Raw genomic sequence first — 17,869 nt, forward strand, 5'->3', positions numbered from 1 at the left:
GATCAAAACGGAATGTACTGTATTTAAAATACGGTTAATGACATATTTATAGATAATAGATTGTTACTGACAGAGAATGTATGATCTGTGTTCCGTGTGTTATTTGAATGTACTTGCCTGTGATCCTGCTAGAAGTCAGTGTTTCTCTGTACCTGTACCTTCCCGTACTTGTGCACTTGGCAATAAATTCAACAGGACCTGAGAAATCTCAATGAGATTTCATTAGTGATGATCGTCTTGGCAGCTCGGTAGGTGGAACGTATGTGACAGTACACTGTTAAATGCAAAACCCTGAACAGTGTTGATGATCAGAGGGATCTCAGACTCCAAGTTCATCACTCCCTGAAAAAGACTGCACAGATTGATCGGGTGGTTAAGAAGGCAAATGGCATGGTTGTCTTTTTTAATTGAAGCACTGAGTTCAAAAGACGGGACTATGACGTCAGTCACAAACTGTGGATAGAGAGAGAGAGAGAGAGAGAGAGAGAGAGAGAGAGAGAGAGAGAGGAAAAGAAGATGGAAATTAATTCCATACAGGATTAGCAAAGCTTTCAGAGAGTATTTGTTATAGAGAGTGCAATGAAGGTTCACCAAACTGATCCCTGGAGTGGTGGGTCATCATATGGAGAAAGATCAAATGTAATAACCCTTTCATTTAGAGAATCGAGGACTGAGAGGTGAACACATTGAAATGCACAACATCACTACCGGTTGAAGCAGGGAACCCAGTCTCTGGAAGAGTGGGTGGACTGTCCGGGACTGAGATGAGGGGAAATGTCTCCACTCCGCGGGTTGTGAATGTCTGTAAATACCCACCACAGAGGGCGGTGAAGACTTGGTGACTGTCCTCACATAAAACAGAGGCCAGCAGATGTGTGGAGACCGAAGGGATCGAGGAAATGAGGATCGGGGAGGAACTTGTGGCTGAGATGGGAGAGCAGCCCTTATCTTGTTGATGGTTAGAATGTCCCACCTGTTTCTCACTTGATGTTTCAGTGTTCCTGTCCAGTGAAGCCATTGGAATGTGAATAGAAATTAGTGTTTGTAAACATACTGATTTAAATGAAACCAGCGCATTTCCTGTGTGGGTCTGATTTGTGTGTTTGACCGGGATGGAAATCGAAACTCTAACTCCGAGAACTCTGTGACCTGGCAGTGGAGGGAAAGGGATCGGGGAAGATATGGAGGGAAAAGCTAAATACGTTTCCGGTGTACATATGAAAATAGGATAGGGAAATAATGAAATGATGTGGGAAATGTGGCGGTGGATTGGGCAGCGTGCGAGGAGAGGAGCAGAGTCTCCGGGTCACGTGGGAGACCCAAAGTCACGTGACCACGATCCTGCGGGTTTGTTTCTGAGGCCCCGCCCACTGCCTGATGACGCTCATACAGATCGCGCATGCTCAGGCCAGGATGGGCCCCAGTGTTTTTTCGTCCTTTGTGGAAGCGGGTCGGCTGAGGGATCGGGAGGGGTCCTTCCCCCCGGGGGCGGGGAGCCGGGAACGGATTATTCTCTGCGGGGCAACACCAACAATTTCTCTTAGGTAAGTATTGAAGCCGGTCCCGAGCGGAGAGGTCTGACGGTGGGTCGTGAGTTAACTTTCCCGAACTCAAACAAGAGAAAATCTGCAGATTCTGGAAATGCGAGCAACGCGCACAAAATGCTGGAGGAACTCAGCCGGCCGGGCAGCAGCTAGAAAAAGAGTACAGTCGACGTTACCGGCCGAAACCCTTCGGCAGGACTGGAAAGTAAAAGGTGGGGAAGGGGAAGGGTTACGAACCTGTGGTCGTACTGTGACTGTTTCTTTAAGAGCGCCGGCGTGAGGAGGCGGGACTATGACGTCAGTCACAGACCGTCAGCGCTAACTGGATTGGGAGGGGGGGAGGGGGGAGAGAGAGGGAGGGGGAGGGGGAGGGGGAGAGGGGGAGGGGGAGGGGGGGAGAGGGGGAGGGGGAGGGGGAGAGGGGGAGGGGGAGAGGGAGAGGGGGAGAGGGAGAGGGGGAGGGGGGGAGGGGGAGGGAGGGAGAGGGAGAGGGGGGAGGGGGGAGAGGGAGAGGGGGAGGGGGAGGGGGGAGAGGGAGAGGGGGGGAGGGGGGAGAGGGAGAGGGGGGAGGGGAGAGGGGGGGAGGGAGAGGGGGGGAGGGAGAGGGGGGGAGGGGGGGAGGGAGAGGGGGGGAGGGGGGGAGGGAGAGGGGGGGGAGGGGGGGAGGGAGAGGGAGAGGGAGAGGGAGAGGGGGGAGGGGGAGGGGGGAGAGGGGGGAGGGGAGGGGGAGGGGGAGGGGGAGGGGGGAGAGGGGGAGGGAGGGGGAGGGGGGAGGGAGAGGGGGGGAGGGGGGGAGGGAGAGGGGGGGAGGGAGAGGGAGAGAAAAAAATAGCTTCAGTTACTCGCAGCTGAGGCTTGGAACTCTCCAATGCCCACAAGTGTGGGTTGATCATCGGTATACGGAACCGCAACGAATGTGTGTGGCTGTCACTTCGTATAATCCATAGGAATGGATTGTGGAATATCTTGGGGGACCGCTTGTGTTAACCCTTGCCTGGGTATGTTGCACGGCAACCCCTGGTAGACAGTATCCTGTGACAGGTCACTTTCGCTGATAACTCGTATGTGGACGGATTCAACGGATAAGAACTTCGAAGACGGTTATTTTGACGTCACGGCCTTTTCTCTACGTTTCACCCTGAATTACAAATATCTCTCTCCCATCATTTATTCTGGGGATTACTGTGTTTTCCTAATTTACCATCTCAAGACTTTCAGCTTTGTTCCCTCAGGCTCGATAGTTTGGGAGTTATATTTACACATAACACATAACCTTTCCTTTATTTCGTTAAGTTATGATCCTAATAAAGAAGTGGTTTTATCATCAAAACCAGACTCCAATGTGAACTCTATTGCTGCTGGTTCGTTTCTAAAGCGTTACAGTGCGTAACACAGCTTTAAAAACTAATTAGACCACATCTGGAGTGTTTCATACAATTCTGGTCGCCCCCATTCTCGGAAGGATGTCGGGGCTTTGGAGAGGGTGGGGAAGAGGTTTACCAGGATATTGCCTGGATTAGAGGGCATGAGCTATAACAAGAGGTTGGACAAACTTGTGTTGTTTTCTCCAGAGCAGCGCAGGCTGGGGTGAGACTGGATGGAGGTTTCAAGATTACGAGAGGAATAAATAGAGTGGACAGACGATATATTTCTCCTGGGGATTAAAATGTCTAATACATTAAAGGAGAGAAACTGAGTAGTGGGTAGCTGGAGTCACTGCCTGGGGTGTGAGAACTCACTAGTCACGTGATCCCATTTGCCCCTCCCATTTAACCACAGATGGGCAGCATCGGCGCATCATGATACTAAGGTAGGAGGTGTTGTGGATAATGAGGTGGATTTTCAAAGCTTGCAGGGAGATTTATGCCGGTTAGAAGAATGGGCTGAACGTTGGCAGATGGAGTTTAATGCTGAGAAGTGTGAGGTTCTACATTTTGGCAGGAAGAATCCAAATAGAACATACAGAGCAAATGGTAGGGCATTGAGGAATGCAGAGGAACAGAGAGATCTAGGAATAACTTCCCTGAAGGTGGAGTCTCATGTAGATAGGGTGGTGAAGAGGGCTTTTGGAACGCTGGCCTTTATAAATCAAAGCATTGAGTACAGAAGTTGGGATGTAATGCTAAAGTTGTACAAGGCATTGGTAAGGCCAAATTTGGAATATTGTGTGCAGTTCTGGTCACCGAATTATAGGAAAGATATCAATAAATTAGAGAGAGTGCAGAGACGATTTACTAGGATGTTACCTGGGTTTCAGCAATTAAGTTACAGAGAAAGGTTGAACAAGTTAGGTCTCTATTCATTGGAGCGTAGAAGGTTGAGGGGGGATTTGATCGAGGTATTTAAAATTTTGAGAGGGATAGATAGAGTTGACGTTAACAGGCTGTTTCCATTGAGAGTAGGGGAGATTCAAACTAGAGGACATGATTTGAGAGTTAGGGGGCAGAAGTTTAAGGGAAACACGAGGGGGTATTTCTTTACTCAAAGAGTGATAGCTGTGTGGAATGAGCTTCCTGTAGAAGTAGTAGAGGCCAGTTCAGTTGTGTCATTTAAGGTAAAATTGGATAGGTATATGGACAGGAAAGGAGTGGAAGGTTATGGGCTGAGTGCGGGTAGGTGGGACTAGGTGAGATTAAGGGTTCGGCACGGACTAGGAGGGCCGAGATGGCCTGTTTCCGTGCTGTGATTGTTATATGGTTATATGGTTATATATCTGTTCCCGAGGCCCCGCCCTCCGGATGATGTAACAATCTATATCCGCATGCTCACTGTCTCCGTGTGGGCAGTGTTTTCCTTTTCGATCAGCGGTGAAGTGGATTGACTGCAGGGTCGGTAAAGTATTTTCTCCCCTGGATCGGGGAGAAGGGGTCGAGATCACTGTGGGCCGAAGAAATCCCTTTCCCATCGGTGAAAGCGATCCCGAGCGGGGAGATCCGATGTTGGCCGTGAACCCCAAACTGTGGGCCAATTACTCATTTAGTACTCAATTAATTACTCAGTTACTCATCTGGGCTTGTTAGAAATGTGTCGACTTCACTGAATCTGCATTGAACGATCCAAACCAGGAGCCCAGGCTATCTATTTCCAAAGAATTGAAATGGGAGTCCCGCCAACAGGTCACGTGAGGCTGTTTCTTGCAGATCTGCCCCGCCCTCCGCTTTGTGACGCAAAATCACGTGCTGTGTTGCTAACAAGGTTTACAAGAATAATCTCAGGAATGATCGGTGTTATGTATGAGGAGCATTTGATGGTTCTGGACCTGTGCTCGATGGAGTTCAGAGGGACGGTGTGAGTTGTGGAGGGATGGTTAAATAAACCTACCGAATGCTGAAAAGCCTGGATATAGTGGACATGGAGAGGATGTTTCCATTAGACGGAGGGTCTGTGATCTGACAGCACAGTCTCAGAATAAAAATGCTTCCCTTTAAAACTGAGATGAGAAAAACTTTGGCCAAAAGATGTCTGATCAGTGGAATTTGTTGCAGCAGTGGTTGGTTGAGGCTGCCATTTGGGTATATTTATAACAGATTAATAAATTCATGATTGTTAAGTACTTTCGGGGTTACAAGAGGAAGACAGGAATATGATGTTGGAATAAAAATCAGCCATGGATGAATGGTGGGGCAGACCAGATGGATCGAATCACCTAATTCTATTCCTGTGACTTATGTTTTACCATGACTGAATGATGGCTCCTTCTTATCCCATATCGTTTTGAGACGTGTGAGGGACAATAAAAGATTGTTCACTGAGATTATTATATTTGCCTTCAAAATTTAAATTTCAGTGAGCTTTGTTCTTAGTAACATTAAGCAGAAATGTTTAACAATAAAAGGAGAACCAAACTTAATGTGCTTCATAATCTTTCATGTTAAAGTTAGACCTGTTAAAGTTATTGGAAGAAAAGCCCCAACTAGAAGCAAACCACGACTGAAGACGAGGGAACAGCAACAAGTGAACCAGCCCGAAGACTGAGAGCATCAACTGCTGAGAACCCATCTGACTCAGAAATTCCAGTGATTCCGTCAGGAGAAAGTTTGGTGAGTCTCAGTTACTCAAATGCTGGTCCTTTAGACATTACATACCTGTAAAAGGAAGGTAGGAAATAGTTGGGAGTGAGACTGAATGTGCCCTGTAGAACCAGTTATGCCTCTGTCAATGCCAATTGCAATCATTCCGTATCTGGAAATGTGTTTCCAGCAGCCCAGCCCTTTAAAACTGCTCCTTTTCCCTCACAGTGTTTACTTAGTTCCAGATCTTGCATCTACTGAAGTAGCTTTTGGTCATTTCTGAGTGGGGAGAGGGAAAGAGAGGGCGGTGTTTATACTGAGTATCTTTCAAAAAAATTAATTGTTTGAACTTGCTGCAAACTCCCTCCTCGTACCCTATTCTTTCTCAACCATATTATTGACATAGGTGACACGTGGCAATGTGCGTAGCCCCAGGGAATGTCGCTAAGCACAAGACTCAAGTCCAAGGAACAGGCTCTCACCATAACCCTCTACTTCCTACCAATCATCTGCTTGCAGACTCTGGGGCTCTGTAACAAACTCAATGTTAACAGGAAGATTAGACAGTAATTAAGATGAAGAGAGAATTGTGGCCTCCTGAAAGGACACACAAGCTGATCTGTCTGGTCCAGTGGACCAGACTCTCCTTCGTTGATAAACTTAATTTACCCCCTGCCCGGGTAATTTACGCAGGTCATGTTATGTATGATAACCCACAGTACCCCAAACACCTTCCATCCCACCAGTGGCCCCACACATTTCTTATCATTTACCCCACACCACACATAGACAGGTCCCCTTTACTCACATCCACCCTCCCAGCTTGGGGAACCAGAACAATCTGAGGGATCCAGAGGAATAAATTTACAGAGAAGTCGCAGACTGTTGGAAGAAACATGAGGCTGTTATTATGGTAGGATATTAGTCCACATCCAGTACAGGTGAAAACGGTCTCTTTCATATAGATCCCACAATGTTACCTGTCACACACCTGTCAAAAAGGGTGGGCCCCGAAGAGCTTCTGGCTAATGAGGTATGGGCGCCGATGGATTTCTCAGACAGAGCTGAGCTCCAGCTATCTAAATGCAAGGATTGGGAACTCGGAGAAAGGGAACAAAATCTTTTACATCACCAGTTGAGAAAATCACCTTTGTTCATCCACCAATCACAAACAAGAGAAAATCTGCAGATGCTGAAAATCGAAGCAAATCACACAAAATCACACACTTTTGCCCTGTGCAACCAGTAGCTTTCACATCACAAATGTGCCAGACTCCAATGAGACAGACTACTGCCCTTCCCTTTATATACATTGGCATTGCCATCACTGAGTTCACCACTCTCAGGTGGAAGGTTCAGGGGAAATATTTATGTCCGTTACAGAAATTGTGTTACGTGTGTTACGTACCCCGTAACTGGGTGTCAGACCAGCAGAGAGAGAAGAATCCATTGGAGTCTGGTGGTACTATATTCAAAAGTATTTATTCATAAAATAAGCAAAACAATACCAAAAATGCAAATATACATATAACACAGGTTAGCAATAATAAACCTAAAAGTGTGGGAATAATAATAAGCAATAATAAACAAGCTCTATCGATGTCTAGGGGTAAATGAATTGTCATATAAAAGTATAAAGTTCAGTTCAGTTCATGCGTGCTGAGGTAGGTACAGTTGTTGTGTGGTAATCGTTAGAGAGAGAGAGAGAGTGAGAGATTGAGCAGCTGCAGTCAGCAAACCTTCCTGTTGCCTTTTGATTCTGTTGCACCATTGTGGTCATTCGGCTATGACCGTTCTTCTGTGGTGGACTCGTCACTCTGGCATGAGTGGACACACACACAAGTCCCCACCGGCCCTGCTGTCACACTGGGAGTTTTATTGACCGATCTCCTGATTCGGTCTCCGAAACCCCCACCTTCCTTGTGGGTTCATAACCCTCAGTCAGTGTCCACTGGTGTGTCTGAAGGGTGTCTCCCTAGACCTGTCTTTTATCCCTACTAACGGGTCTCAACTATCCATCAACTCTGAATGACTGTGTCCATCAAATCAGGCTACTCCTGCTGTCTCCCGAGGAATGTTAACGAGCAAAGTAAAGTCCTTGTAGTGAAAGTAAATAATCCAGGAAGAGTCAAAATACAATAAGTCAACTGTTTGTCTCTTCCCATCTTATCTGTAGCAAATGTTTGTGCCTGTGTTTTGTCTCTCTCTCCCATGAGCAGCATAGCAACAGTCCATGATTCTCAGGGGGGTGGGTGGTTAACTCTGCACCCCATTGTGCATTAGGTCTGTTCATTACTCATAACACCCCCATCCTTCCAGGAATTTTCACCAAGGTGAAAGTTAACTAATAAAGCACATTACTGAATTACAGAGTTTAACAAAATACAGAAGTTGTCTTAACTACAAAAATAATATAGATACACATTCAAATTAACATCTGGATAAACAATCAGCAATTACATTGTCACTCCCCTTTACATGTTGTATTTTAATATCGAATTCCTGTAACAACAGTCTCCAACTTAATAACCTCCTTTTTTTATTTTTCATGTTAACCAAAAATACCAAGGGATTGTGATCTTAGCTTAGGTGTATATTATAAAATGCGATCCAATACATGTGTGATTATAATGTAATACATTACAGAAGTTTCTGCGAATACTAATCTCTCTTTCACTTTTAAACTTAACATTCAAACAGTCAATCTTCCATGGTGTTTTTATCTTTCACATGCTTTGTCAAAAAAAGTCAAATTCCCACAAAACCAGATCCTGTATTCAAAGTGGCATTTGGACAACCTTTGTCCCTTTTCCACTTAACCCTCACATCGTTAGCTTGCTCACCAGCTTGGAATAGGACTTCACAGACTCCTTTCACAGGAGCTGCCTTATCACCAATGTTTTCCAAACTAAACCCATTTTCTGAACTTCAACGCAATTCATTAATTTTAAGCAGGTCATTAATTTTATTTTCAGGATCTTTAATTCTATTAGTTTCCAATTTAACCTGCAGGTGATCCCTCTTGATCAAAACAACACTTCAAGTTCTGCCTCTCCAAATCACATCCTTGAACAACATCGAGTTGTTTATCCTTAAATTTCAAAACAATCTGTAATTGATTCGCAGGCACCTTGTTAACAAGCCAATGTTTGGTTAACGGTCCCTTCCCTTTTGTCAAAAATTCTGGAACCAAACCTGACTTTAAATTTACTTTTTTCAAATGTTTAGGAGCAATACTTTTCCTTTTTCCTTCAATAATATTAATCTCACCAGCTTCCATTTCATCGCTAATTTTAAACACACCTTCTAACACAAGAGACTGAGAATTCTCACTTTCTGCCAGTGCCAAGGTTAACCTTTTCTCCACTGAACCAAGTCCAAAAGAACTGTATTCCTTTTCAACTAAATCAGATACCTCAGACTTTTTCTGAGCTTGCACACAAGGTTCAGTACCCTGTGACTCCACATCCTTCACAACCTGAACACAAGCAAATGGGACATCTGCCTCTTTTAGGCTTTCAATACCAGTCTCTTTTTCAAATTCTAAGTTCCCCTGATCCTCCCAGGTACTCTCTGGGCAAATCCCATCTGGAGTAAGCTCAACCTTGCGGGTTAAAACAACTTCGTCTGCTAACCCAGCAGACTCCCTCAAGGTAGCGGCAACCTTTTCATCTAGGACTGCTCTCACATCATCAGGAACACACTTAACTTCTTCAACTGAAAACAGCTCTGTCAAGCCAGACAGATCATCCGTGTCCAACCCTGGACCTTCTAACTTCTTATCTTTACTCTCTGCCTCCTTAACCTCCTTCCTCACTCCAAAATGTCCACCTAGGGGTATCTTATGGGCAAGGGTCAAAATTTTGTTCCTTGACAACACTAAATCTGCTTCGTCTCCCTTACTTTCCTTAACTCCACTATCCTCCGTTTTACCATCCTCTAACCCCTCTTGGTACAGGGTCAGTAAAAATGTCGCTGCTAAATCAACACTGGACTCATTTAAACTGGCTCCGTTCTCAGCCGCCTTTCTAGACATACTGCGAGTGACTGCGCATGCGGGATAAATCAGAACCTAAGGGCAGGTCCTCAGCACTTACAGGCTTGCTTGTTAATTTCACTGCTGAATACACGTCACCACCTGCCAGATCATTACCAAGTAGGACGTCCACGCCGTCCACTGGTAGTTTTGACCGCACCCCTATTTCGACTGGTCCAGATACCAGGTCACATTTCAGAAATATCCTGTGCAAAGGTACAGCCTCAGTCCCTTTTCCGATATCTCTTAACACAACCTCCCCAGTCTCGGTCTCAGGACCAAAATCTAACACCTTCTTTAGAATCAATGACTGACCAACCCAGTACCTCTCCAGATCTGCACTGGAACTGGGGTTTCACCCTCTTTCACAGACACCGTCCCTTCCGAGATAAACTTCTCAGGCCCCTCTTGCGCTGTATCTAACCGCCTTCTTCATCGATCTATTGACCAGCTCAATGCAACCTGTAGGTATTACTGTTTTCCCTTTTCCTGTCTCCTTCTTTGGAGCAAAGCACTTAGATGCTATATGACCAGCTTTCCCACAGTTGTAACACGTAAAGCTAGGAAACTTCCTGCCAGCCTGTTTTACCTCCTCCTTACCTTTTCCACTAGTTCCCGGCTTATTCTCTGCCTTAGCCGGTGGGCTTTCTCTACCGTCCCTGCTGCCTCTCTGGTAGCTCTTATTTGAGGAAAACTTTGTCTTGTGGGTTAAGGCATACTCATCTGCTAACTTGGCAGTCACAGAAAGAGTCTCTGTCTCCTTCTCATCCAAGTACGTCTTCATACTTTCAGGGATACAACCTTTGAACTGCTCAATCAGCATTAACTGTAACAATTTATCATAATCTCCAACGACCCCTTTTGAGGCGCACCAATGCTCACAATACATTTGCATCTCATGGACAAACTCTAAATACGTGTGGTTCCATGGCTTTCTCAAGTTCCGGAACTTCTGCCTGTATGCCTCTGGCACCAACTCGTAACTCTTCAGTACAGCCCTTTTTACTTCCTCCTAATCCTTAGACTCATCCATAGGCAATGCCGAATACACTTGCTGAGCCTTCTCAAAATGGAGGAACTTATCGACATCCATCTCCTCTAATGGAGGTACCAACTGGATCTCCTGACCAATCTTGAACCCCTCATTTGGGTCTGCTGCCCGGTCTCTTCCCTGCGATGCCTTTAACTTCTCCATTTCCTGATAATGCTGCCTCTCCTTCTCGCTTTCCTCCCTCTGCTTATCAGCTTCTTCTCTCTGCCTTGCAGCCTCCAATTCCTTTATCTGGAACTCATGCTCCCTTTTCTCCTTCTCCACAGCCAACCTTAATCTTTCTATCTGTAACTGAAACTCACCTTTGACTTGCTTCCTCTCAGGGAACAGGTCCAATGCCCCCAACGGAAACACATCTTGGGATACATAATACTCAGCTATTGCTGTCTGTATTTCCAACTCTGTCATCGCCGGCTTCACCGCCAAGAGATTCAATCGTCTCGCAACACTCACCAATTCCAACTTTCTGGCATCCTCTAATGTTCCCGTAGTTGGTTCTTTTAAAAATTTGTCAATTTCCATCTCTGCTGGTTTCCCGTCTGGTTGTCCGCGCAACCAGTTCAGATAAGGGACTTTTATCCTAATTCACTGGCCCCCCAATTTGTTAATCAAATCCCAAGACGAGGCTCCAACTTGTTACGTACCCCGTAACTGGGTGTCAGACCAGCAGAGAGAGAAGAATCCGTTGGAGTCTGGTGGTACTATATTCAAAAGTGTTTATTAGTAAAATAATCAAAACAATACCAATAATGCAAATATACATATAACACAGGTTAGCAATAATAAACCTAAAAGTGTGGGAATAATAATAAGCAATAATAAACCAGCTCTATCGATGTCTAGGGGTAAATGAATTGTCATAGAAAAGTATAAAGTTCAGTTCAGTTCATGCGTGCTGAGATAGATATAGTTGTTGTGTGGTAATCATTGGAGAGAGAGAGAGAGCGAGAGATTGAGCAGCTGCAGTCAACAAACCTTCCTGTTGCCTTTAGATTCCATCGCACCATTGTGGTCATTCGGCTGTTAACCCCTCCGTCCTTCAGCTAGACCGTTCTTCTGTGGTGGACTCGTCACTCTGGCATGAGTGGACACACACACAAGTCCCCACCAGCCCTGCCGTCACACTGGGAGTTTTATTGACCGATCTCCTGATTCGGTCTCTGAAACCCCCACCTCCCTTGTGGGTTCACAACCCTCAGTCAGCGTCCACTGGTGTGTCTGAAGGGTGTCTCTCCAGACCTGTCTTTTATCCCTACTAATGGGGTCTCAGCTATCCATCAACTCTGAATGATGGTGTCAATCAAATCAGGTCACTCCTGCAGTCTCCTGAGAAATGTTAACGAGCAAAGTAAAATCCTTGTAGTGAAAGTAAATAATCCAGGAAGAGTCAAAATACAATAAATCAACAGTCTCTCTCTCTCCCATCTTATCTGTAGCAAATGGTCGTGCCTGTGTTTTGTTTCTCTCTCCCATGAGCAGCATAGCAACAGTAATAGTACACTCTTTAACACCTGTGTGTATTGTGGTGATGCAAAAGTTGCTGGAGAATTTACAAGTGGGAAGAAGAGGAGTTATATTTGGAAATTTGACTTCTTAAAGCATCATTTAGCAAGAAAATCACATATAGGTTGTGTGCAAACGTGCTGGTGAGAAAATCCTTCATTACCGGCTCTAGGCCTGCTACATAGGTTGTGTGAGAGTGTAGATGAACTTGATCAAATGCAGAGGAGTTCAAAGTTCTTATTGACAGTGATTTGCTCACTGTTGAAATGAATACCTTTCTAAATAAAATTCAGTTCACACATGTTGTTGTCACTGGGTAAAAATTGCACAGCACGAGATTTTTGCACTGACTGGTCATTACAAATTAGAGTGAACATTGGTGGGAATGCGGGCAGACTTCCAGTGTCCCTGATACCGTCACATACCTGACTCCATATAAACCTACATGTTAGGGATTTGAAGCTGGAAATGGATGAACTCTGGATCATTCAGGAGTCAGAGGGAAGGATGGATATGTCATGAAGAGAGGTGACTTACACCCACGGTACAGGACAGAGAAAACTGGGTGAGGGTCAGGAAGGGGAATGAGGTAAAATAGCCATCGCAGAGTACTCTTGCGGCCATCCACGACATCAAGAGTTAGACCATGTTAGACACTGTTGGGGTGGGATTACCTAGCAGAGGAATGTCAAAGGGCTGATAGGGGATTTGTTAGTTCGGGAATGAATACCAGCAGAGTTCTAATATCCTAGTGGTAAAACTTGCTTGTGCTAGTGTGCCAGGGAGGGTGTGTGGTTAAACTAAAGTTGCAGGAGAGATTGGAGTCAGAATGCCAGAACAGATAGTGGAGAGGGTGAATTGAATTGACTTATATCATTCATATACATGAGGAGTGGAAATCTTTACATTACTTCTCCATCTAAATGTGCAATGTGTAACATAGTAATTTATAATAAATAATTTTTACATAGGGCAGTCAATATAACATAGAAATACAATTGTATCAGCAAGAATTAATCAGTCTGTTGGCCTGGTGGAAGGATCTGTCCTAGAGTCTGTTGATCCTGGCTTTTATGCTGTGGATGTCTCCTGGATGATAACAGCTGGAAAAGTTTGTCGTTGTGGTGAATTGAGTCCCCAATATCGTATGGGCATTTTTACGCACCTGTCTTTGTAAATGTCCTGAATAGCGGACATCTACAGATGCGCTGGGCTGTCCGAGCCACTCTCTGCAGAGTCCTGCGATTGAGGGAAATACAGTTCCCATGACAGGCAGTGATGCACCCAGTCAGGATGCTCTCAGTTGTGTTCCTGTAGAAAGTTCTTAGGATTTGGGGCCCCATCCCAAACTTCTTCAACCATCTGAGGTGAAAGAGGTTCTACTCTGCTCTTTTCAGCACACAGCCAGTAAGTACAGACTACGTGAGTCCTTAATGATGTGTATGCCAAGGAACTTAAAGCTGTTTATCTTCTCAACTCCAGATCCATTGATGTCAATAGGGGTTAGCCTGTCTCTATTCCTTCTGTAATCCACAACCAGCTCCTTTGTTTCTGTGACATTGAGGAAGTGGTTGTTTTCTTGACACCAATCAGATGTTTTTCAGACTTCAGACAAAGTCAGCAATCAAAAGGTTAAGCTTGGTGCGGCTAATGTGCTGACCTGCGTATATCTAATGCAAGAAGGACCGTAGGAAAGTCAGATGAGCTCACTGCATTGAATTATGACATTGTTACCATTACTGGGAGTTGGACGCACCCACCAGTCTGAGGGATTGAGAGGAACAAATTTACAGAGAGATCACAGACTATGCCAAGAAACAAAGATTGATATAGGAAGTGATTTTAACTTTACTTACATTGACTGGGACTTCCATACTGTAAAAGTACAAGTTTTTCGAATGTGCCCTCAATCAGTAGAATTCCCAAAGTAGAAGCATGCAGTAAGCTACTAGGAAATGATCCAGGGCTGGTGACAGAAATTTGTGATATAAGGTACTCTTCCATTCCAGATACCAGCCCTGTGCCCAGTTGGAAGATGATTTCTCTCTGCAACTTAGGTTGACCCTCACTGTAACAATGTGATGTCAGATCACACCTTGGTGATTAAAGTGATCTGATCTGAAATATTGTCCTTCACCCATTGATGGATGTTGTAAATCTTTTTACAGGTTAAAAACGACAAGGGATTTCTCTTCAGGAATCACGGACACAACACACCAGTTTTTCTGTCTGTCCAGATATTTAAGAATTGGAGCAAGGGATTCATTCAATCATTCTTCCTACTCAGACTGTGGGGAGGGATTCACTTGATCATCTGATCGACCAGCACACCCATCATTTTACTCATGGGGGAGACCATTCACCTGCCCAGACTGTTGGAATGGATTCACTCCATCATCTCAACTGAAGGTACATCAGCAAGTTCACACTCGGCAAGGCCATTCACCTGTTCTCGGAGTGAGAAGGGATTCAGTCAGTCTTCCTAACTGTAGACGCACCAGTCAGTTCACACTGGGCAGAAGCTGGTCGTCTGCTGAATATGTGGGGTATGAATCACTCGGTCATCTGACCTAATGGCACACCAGCGAGTTCACACCAGTGAGCGGCCGTTCACCTGCTCAGACTGTGGGAAGGGATTCATTTGCTCATCTAAACTGAAGCTACATCAGCGAGTTCACACCGGAGAGAGGCCATTCACCTGCTCAGTCTGTGAGAAGAGATTCACTAAGTCATCCCACCTACAGAGACACCAGCAAGTTCACACTAGGGAGAGGCTGTTCACCTGCCCTGTCTGTGAGAAGAGATTCACCAAATCATCCCACCTACTGAGTCACCAGCGAATTCACACTGGGGAGAAGCCATTCACCTGCTCAGACTGCGGGAAGGGATTCACTTTCTCATCTAAACTGAAAGTACATCAGAGAGTTCACACCGGAGAGAGGTCATTCACCTGCTCAGCATGTGGAAAGGGATTCACACGGCTATTCCACCTACAGAGACACCAGCGAGTTCACACTGGGGAGAAGCCGTTCACCTGCTCAGACTGCGGGAAGAGATTCAGTCAATCATCTGATCTACGGTTACATAACCAAGTCCACACTGGGGAGAAGCCATTCACCTGCTCAGAATGCGAGAAGCGATTCACTCGGTCAACCGACCTACTGATACACAAGCATATTCACATTGGGGAGAGGCCATTCACCTGCTCAGACTGCGGGAAGGGATTCACTAAGTCATCCCACCTTCAGAGACACCAGCGAGTTCACACTGGGGAGAAGCCGTTTACCTGCTCAGACTGTGGGAAGAGATTCAGTCAATCATCTGATCTACGGTTACATAACCGAGTTCACACTGGGGAGAAGCCATTCACCTGCTCAGAATGCGGGAAGCGATTCACTCGGTCATCCGACCTACTGATACACAAGCGTATTCACACTGGGGAGAAGCCATTCACCTGCTCAGACTGCGGGAAGGGATTCAATAAGTCATCCCACCTACAGAGACACCAGCGAATTCACACTGGGGAAAAGCCGTTCACATGCTCAGACTGCGGGAAGGGATTCACTTGGTCCTCAGAACTACTGGTACATCAGAGAGTTCACACTGGGGAGAAGCCATTCACCTGTTCAGTCTGTGGAAAGGGATTCACTCAGTCATCTAAGCTGAAGGTACATCAGCGAGTTCACACCGGAGAAAGGCCGTTCAGCTGCTCAGACTGCGGGAAGGGATTCACTTGCTCATCACAACTGAAGGTACATCAGCGAGTTCACACTAGAGAGAGGCCGTTCACATGCTTGGAATGCGGAAAGGGATTCACACAGTTATTCCACCTACAGAGACACCAGCGAATTCACACTGGAGAGAGGCCATTCACCTGCTCAGACTGTGGGAAGGGATTCACTAAGTCACCCGACCTACAGGCACACCGGCGAATTCACACTGGAGAGAGGCCTTTCCTGTGCCCAGACTGTGGGAAGAGATTCACTCAGTCATCCCACCTACAGAGACACCAGTTAGTTCACACTGAGGAGAAGCCTTTCACCTGCTCAGACTGTGGGAAGGGATTCACTCAGTCATCCGACCTACGGAGACACCAGCGATTTCACACTGGGGAGAGGCCGTTCATCTGCTCAGACTGTGGGAAGGGATTCACTCAGTTATCCGACCTACGGGTACATAAGCGAGTTCACACTGGGGAGAGGCCGTTCTCCTGCTCAGTCTGTGAGAAGAGATTCACTAAGTCACCCAACCTACTAGCACACCAGCGAATTCATACTGGAGAGAGGCCTTTCCTGTGCTCAGACTGTGGGAAGAGATTCACTCAGTCATCCCACCTAAAGATACACCAACAAATTCACACTGAGGAGAAGCCGTTCACCTGCTCATACTGTGGGAAGGGATTCACTCAGTCATCCCAGCTGCTGGTACATAAATCAGTTCACACTGGGGAGAGAAGCCATTCACCTGCTCGGACTGTGGGAAGGGATTCACTTGCTCATTTAACCTGAAGGTACATCAGAGAGTTCACACTGGGGAGAAGCCGTTCATCTGCTCAGTTTGTGGGAAGGGATTCACTTGGTCATCTCAGCTGAAGGTACATCAGCGTGTTCACACTGGGCAGAGGCCATTTGCCTGCTCAGACATTGGGAAGATTTTCTCTCAGCCATCTCAATCAAATGTGCATCCTTGAGTTCACACTGGGGAGAGACTGTTCACCTGCTGTGAATGTGGGAAGGGATTCACTCAGTTATCTAACCTAGAGACACACTACCGGGTTCACACTGGGGCGAAAGTTTCAATAAGCTGCATGCTGGATATTTGTCTATCACCATTGCTGGATGCAATTTCAATAGTGACTGTTGGTGCTGAACTCTGCAATTATTGCTGCTTCTCACCACAACCAGCTCTGCACCCTGGTCACTGGGCATGGGAGGAGTTTTTTTCTGCTGTATATTCACCTTTTGTGGGATTGGAGTTCAATATTCTGGATCGAAGACAGATAAATCAGTTCTATTTTGAACTCTGTCTCCAGTACTTAGTGAAGTTATAACAGTGTACAGTAGAGAGTCAACTCAGGCTGGCTAGACTCTGCCAGTGATTCAGTTCCATAACAGTCCTTTTCAATCCTCCCCTGTTGTTCATCTCCCACTCTCCCTGTGGTGATGGATTACAAACAGTCACCACTCTGTGGGTGAAGAGGTTCCCCTTGAATTTTCTGCAGTCTGAAGAAGTCAAGTTGACTGCAGTTCTGTCTGTGATGTTCTTTGCCCATCAAAGCTCTGGGCTTGGGAAGAATGACATTGATAGTTAACCTCGTTATTCATGGCTTCTTTCCACACTATGGCTCATTTCCCTGTTTCTAAAGGATTAACAGAGAAACATAGAAAACCTACAGCACAATACAGGCCCCTTGGCCCACAAAGTTGTGCCAAACATGCCCCTACCTTAGAAATAAGTGGGGATACACAGAGCCCTCTATTTTTCTAAGATCCATGTTCTGATCCAAGAATCTCTTAAAATATACTATTGTATCCACCTCTGCCACTGTTGCTGGCAGCCCATTCCACACATTCTCCACTCTCTAAGTAAAAAAAAAATTAGCCCTGACATCTCCTCTGCACCTACTCCCAAGCAACTTAAACCATATAACCATAAAACAATTACAGCACAGAAACAGACCATCTCAGCCCTTCTAGTCTGTGCTGAATGCTTACTCTCAGATAGT

General features: G+C 45.8%; 2 protein-coding genes across 3 annotated transcripts in view; one reads left to right on the forward strand and one right to left on the reverse strand.

The window, feature by feature from the left end:
- The first annotated feature begins 383 nt into the window (after nt 1–383).
- Nucleotides 384–17,164, forward strand: LOC132383929 (gastrula zinc finger protein XlCGF57.1-like). 2 transcript variants are annotated; one of them, XM_059955118.1, is made up of 3 exons: nt 384–1,756; nt 5,422–5,584; nt 14,313–17,164. In XM_059955118.1, the coding sequence occupies exon 3, from the start codon at nt 14,718–14,720 to the stop codon at nt 16,650–16,652; it is 1,935 nt and encodes a 644-aa protein (XP_059811101.1). In that variant the 5' UTR covers nt 384–1,756; nt 5,422–5,584; nt 14,313–14,717; the 3' UTR covers nt 16,653–17,164. The 2 variants fall into 2 exon arrangements, with proteins under 2 accessions (XP_059811101.1, XP_059811102.1); XM_059955119.1 differs by having other exon boundaries at nt 384–1,544.
- The window catches only part of LOC132383932 (uncharacterized), a 46,564-nt gene continuing 35,763 nt past the window's right edge, over nt 7,069–17,869 (reverse strand). The window contains exon 2 of the mRNA XM_059955121.1: nt 7,069–13,814. Within this exon, the coding sequence (XP_059811104.1) occupies nt 8,556–9,590 (1,035 nt within the window). The 5' untranslated portion in view covers nt 9,591–13,814 and the 3' untranslated portion in view covers nt 7,069–8,555. The remainder of the gene's footprint in view (nt 13,815–17,869) is intronic.

The sequence above is a fragment of the Hypanus sabinus genome, chromosome 31 (genome assembly GCF_030144855.1).
Source record: "Hypanus sabinus isolate sHypSab1 chromosome 31, sHypSab1.hap1, whole genome shotgun sequence".
Lineage (NCBI taxonomy): Eukaryota > Metazoa > Chordata > Chondrichthyes > Myliobatiformes > Dasyatidae > Hypanus > Hypanus sabinus.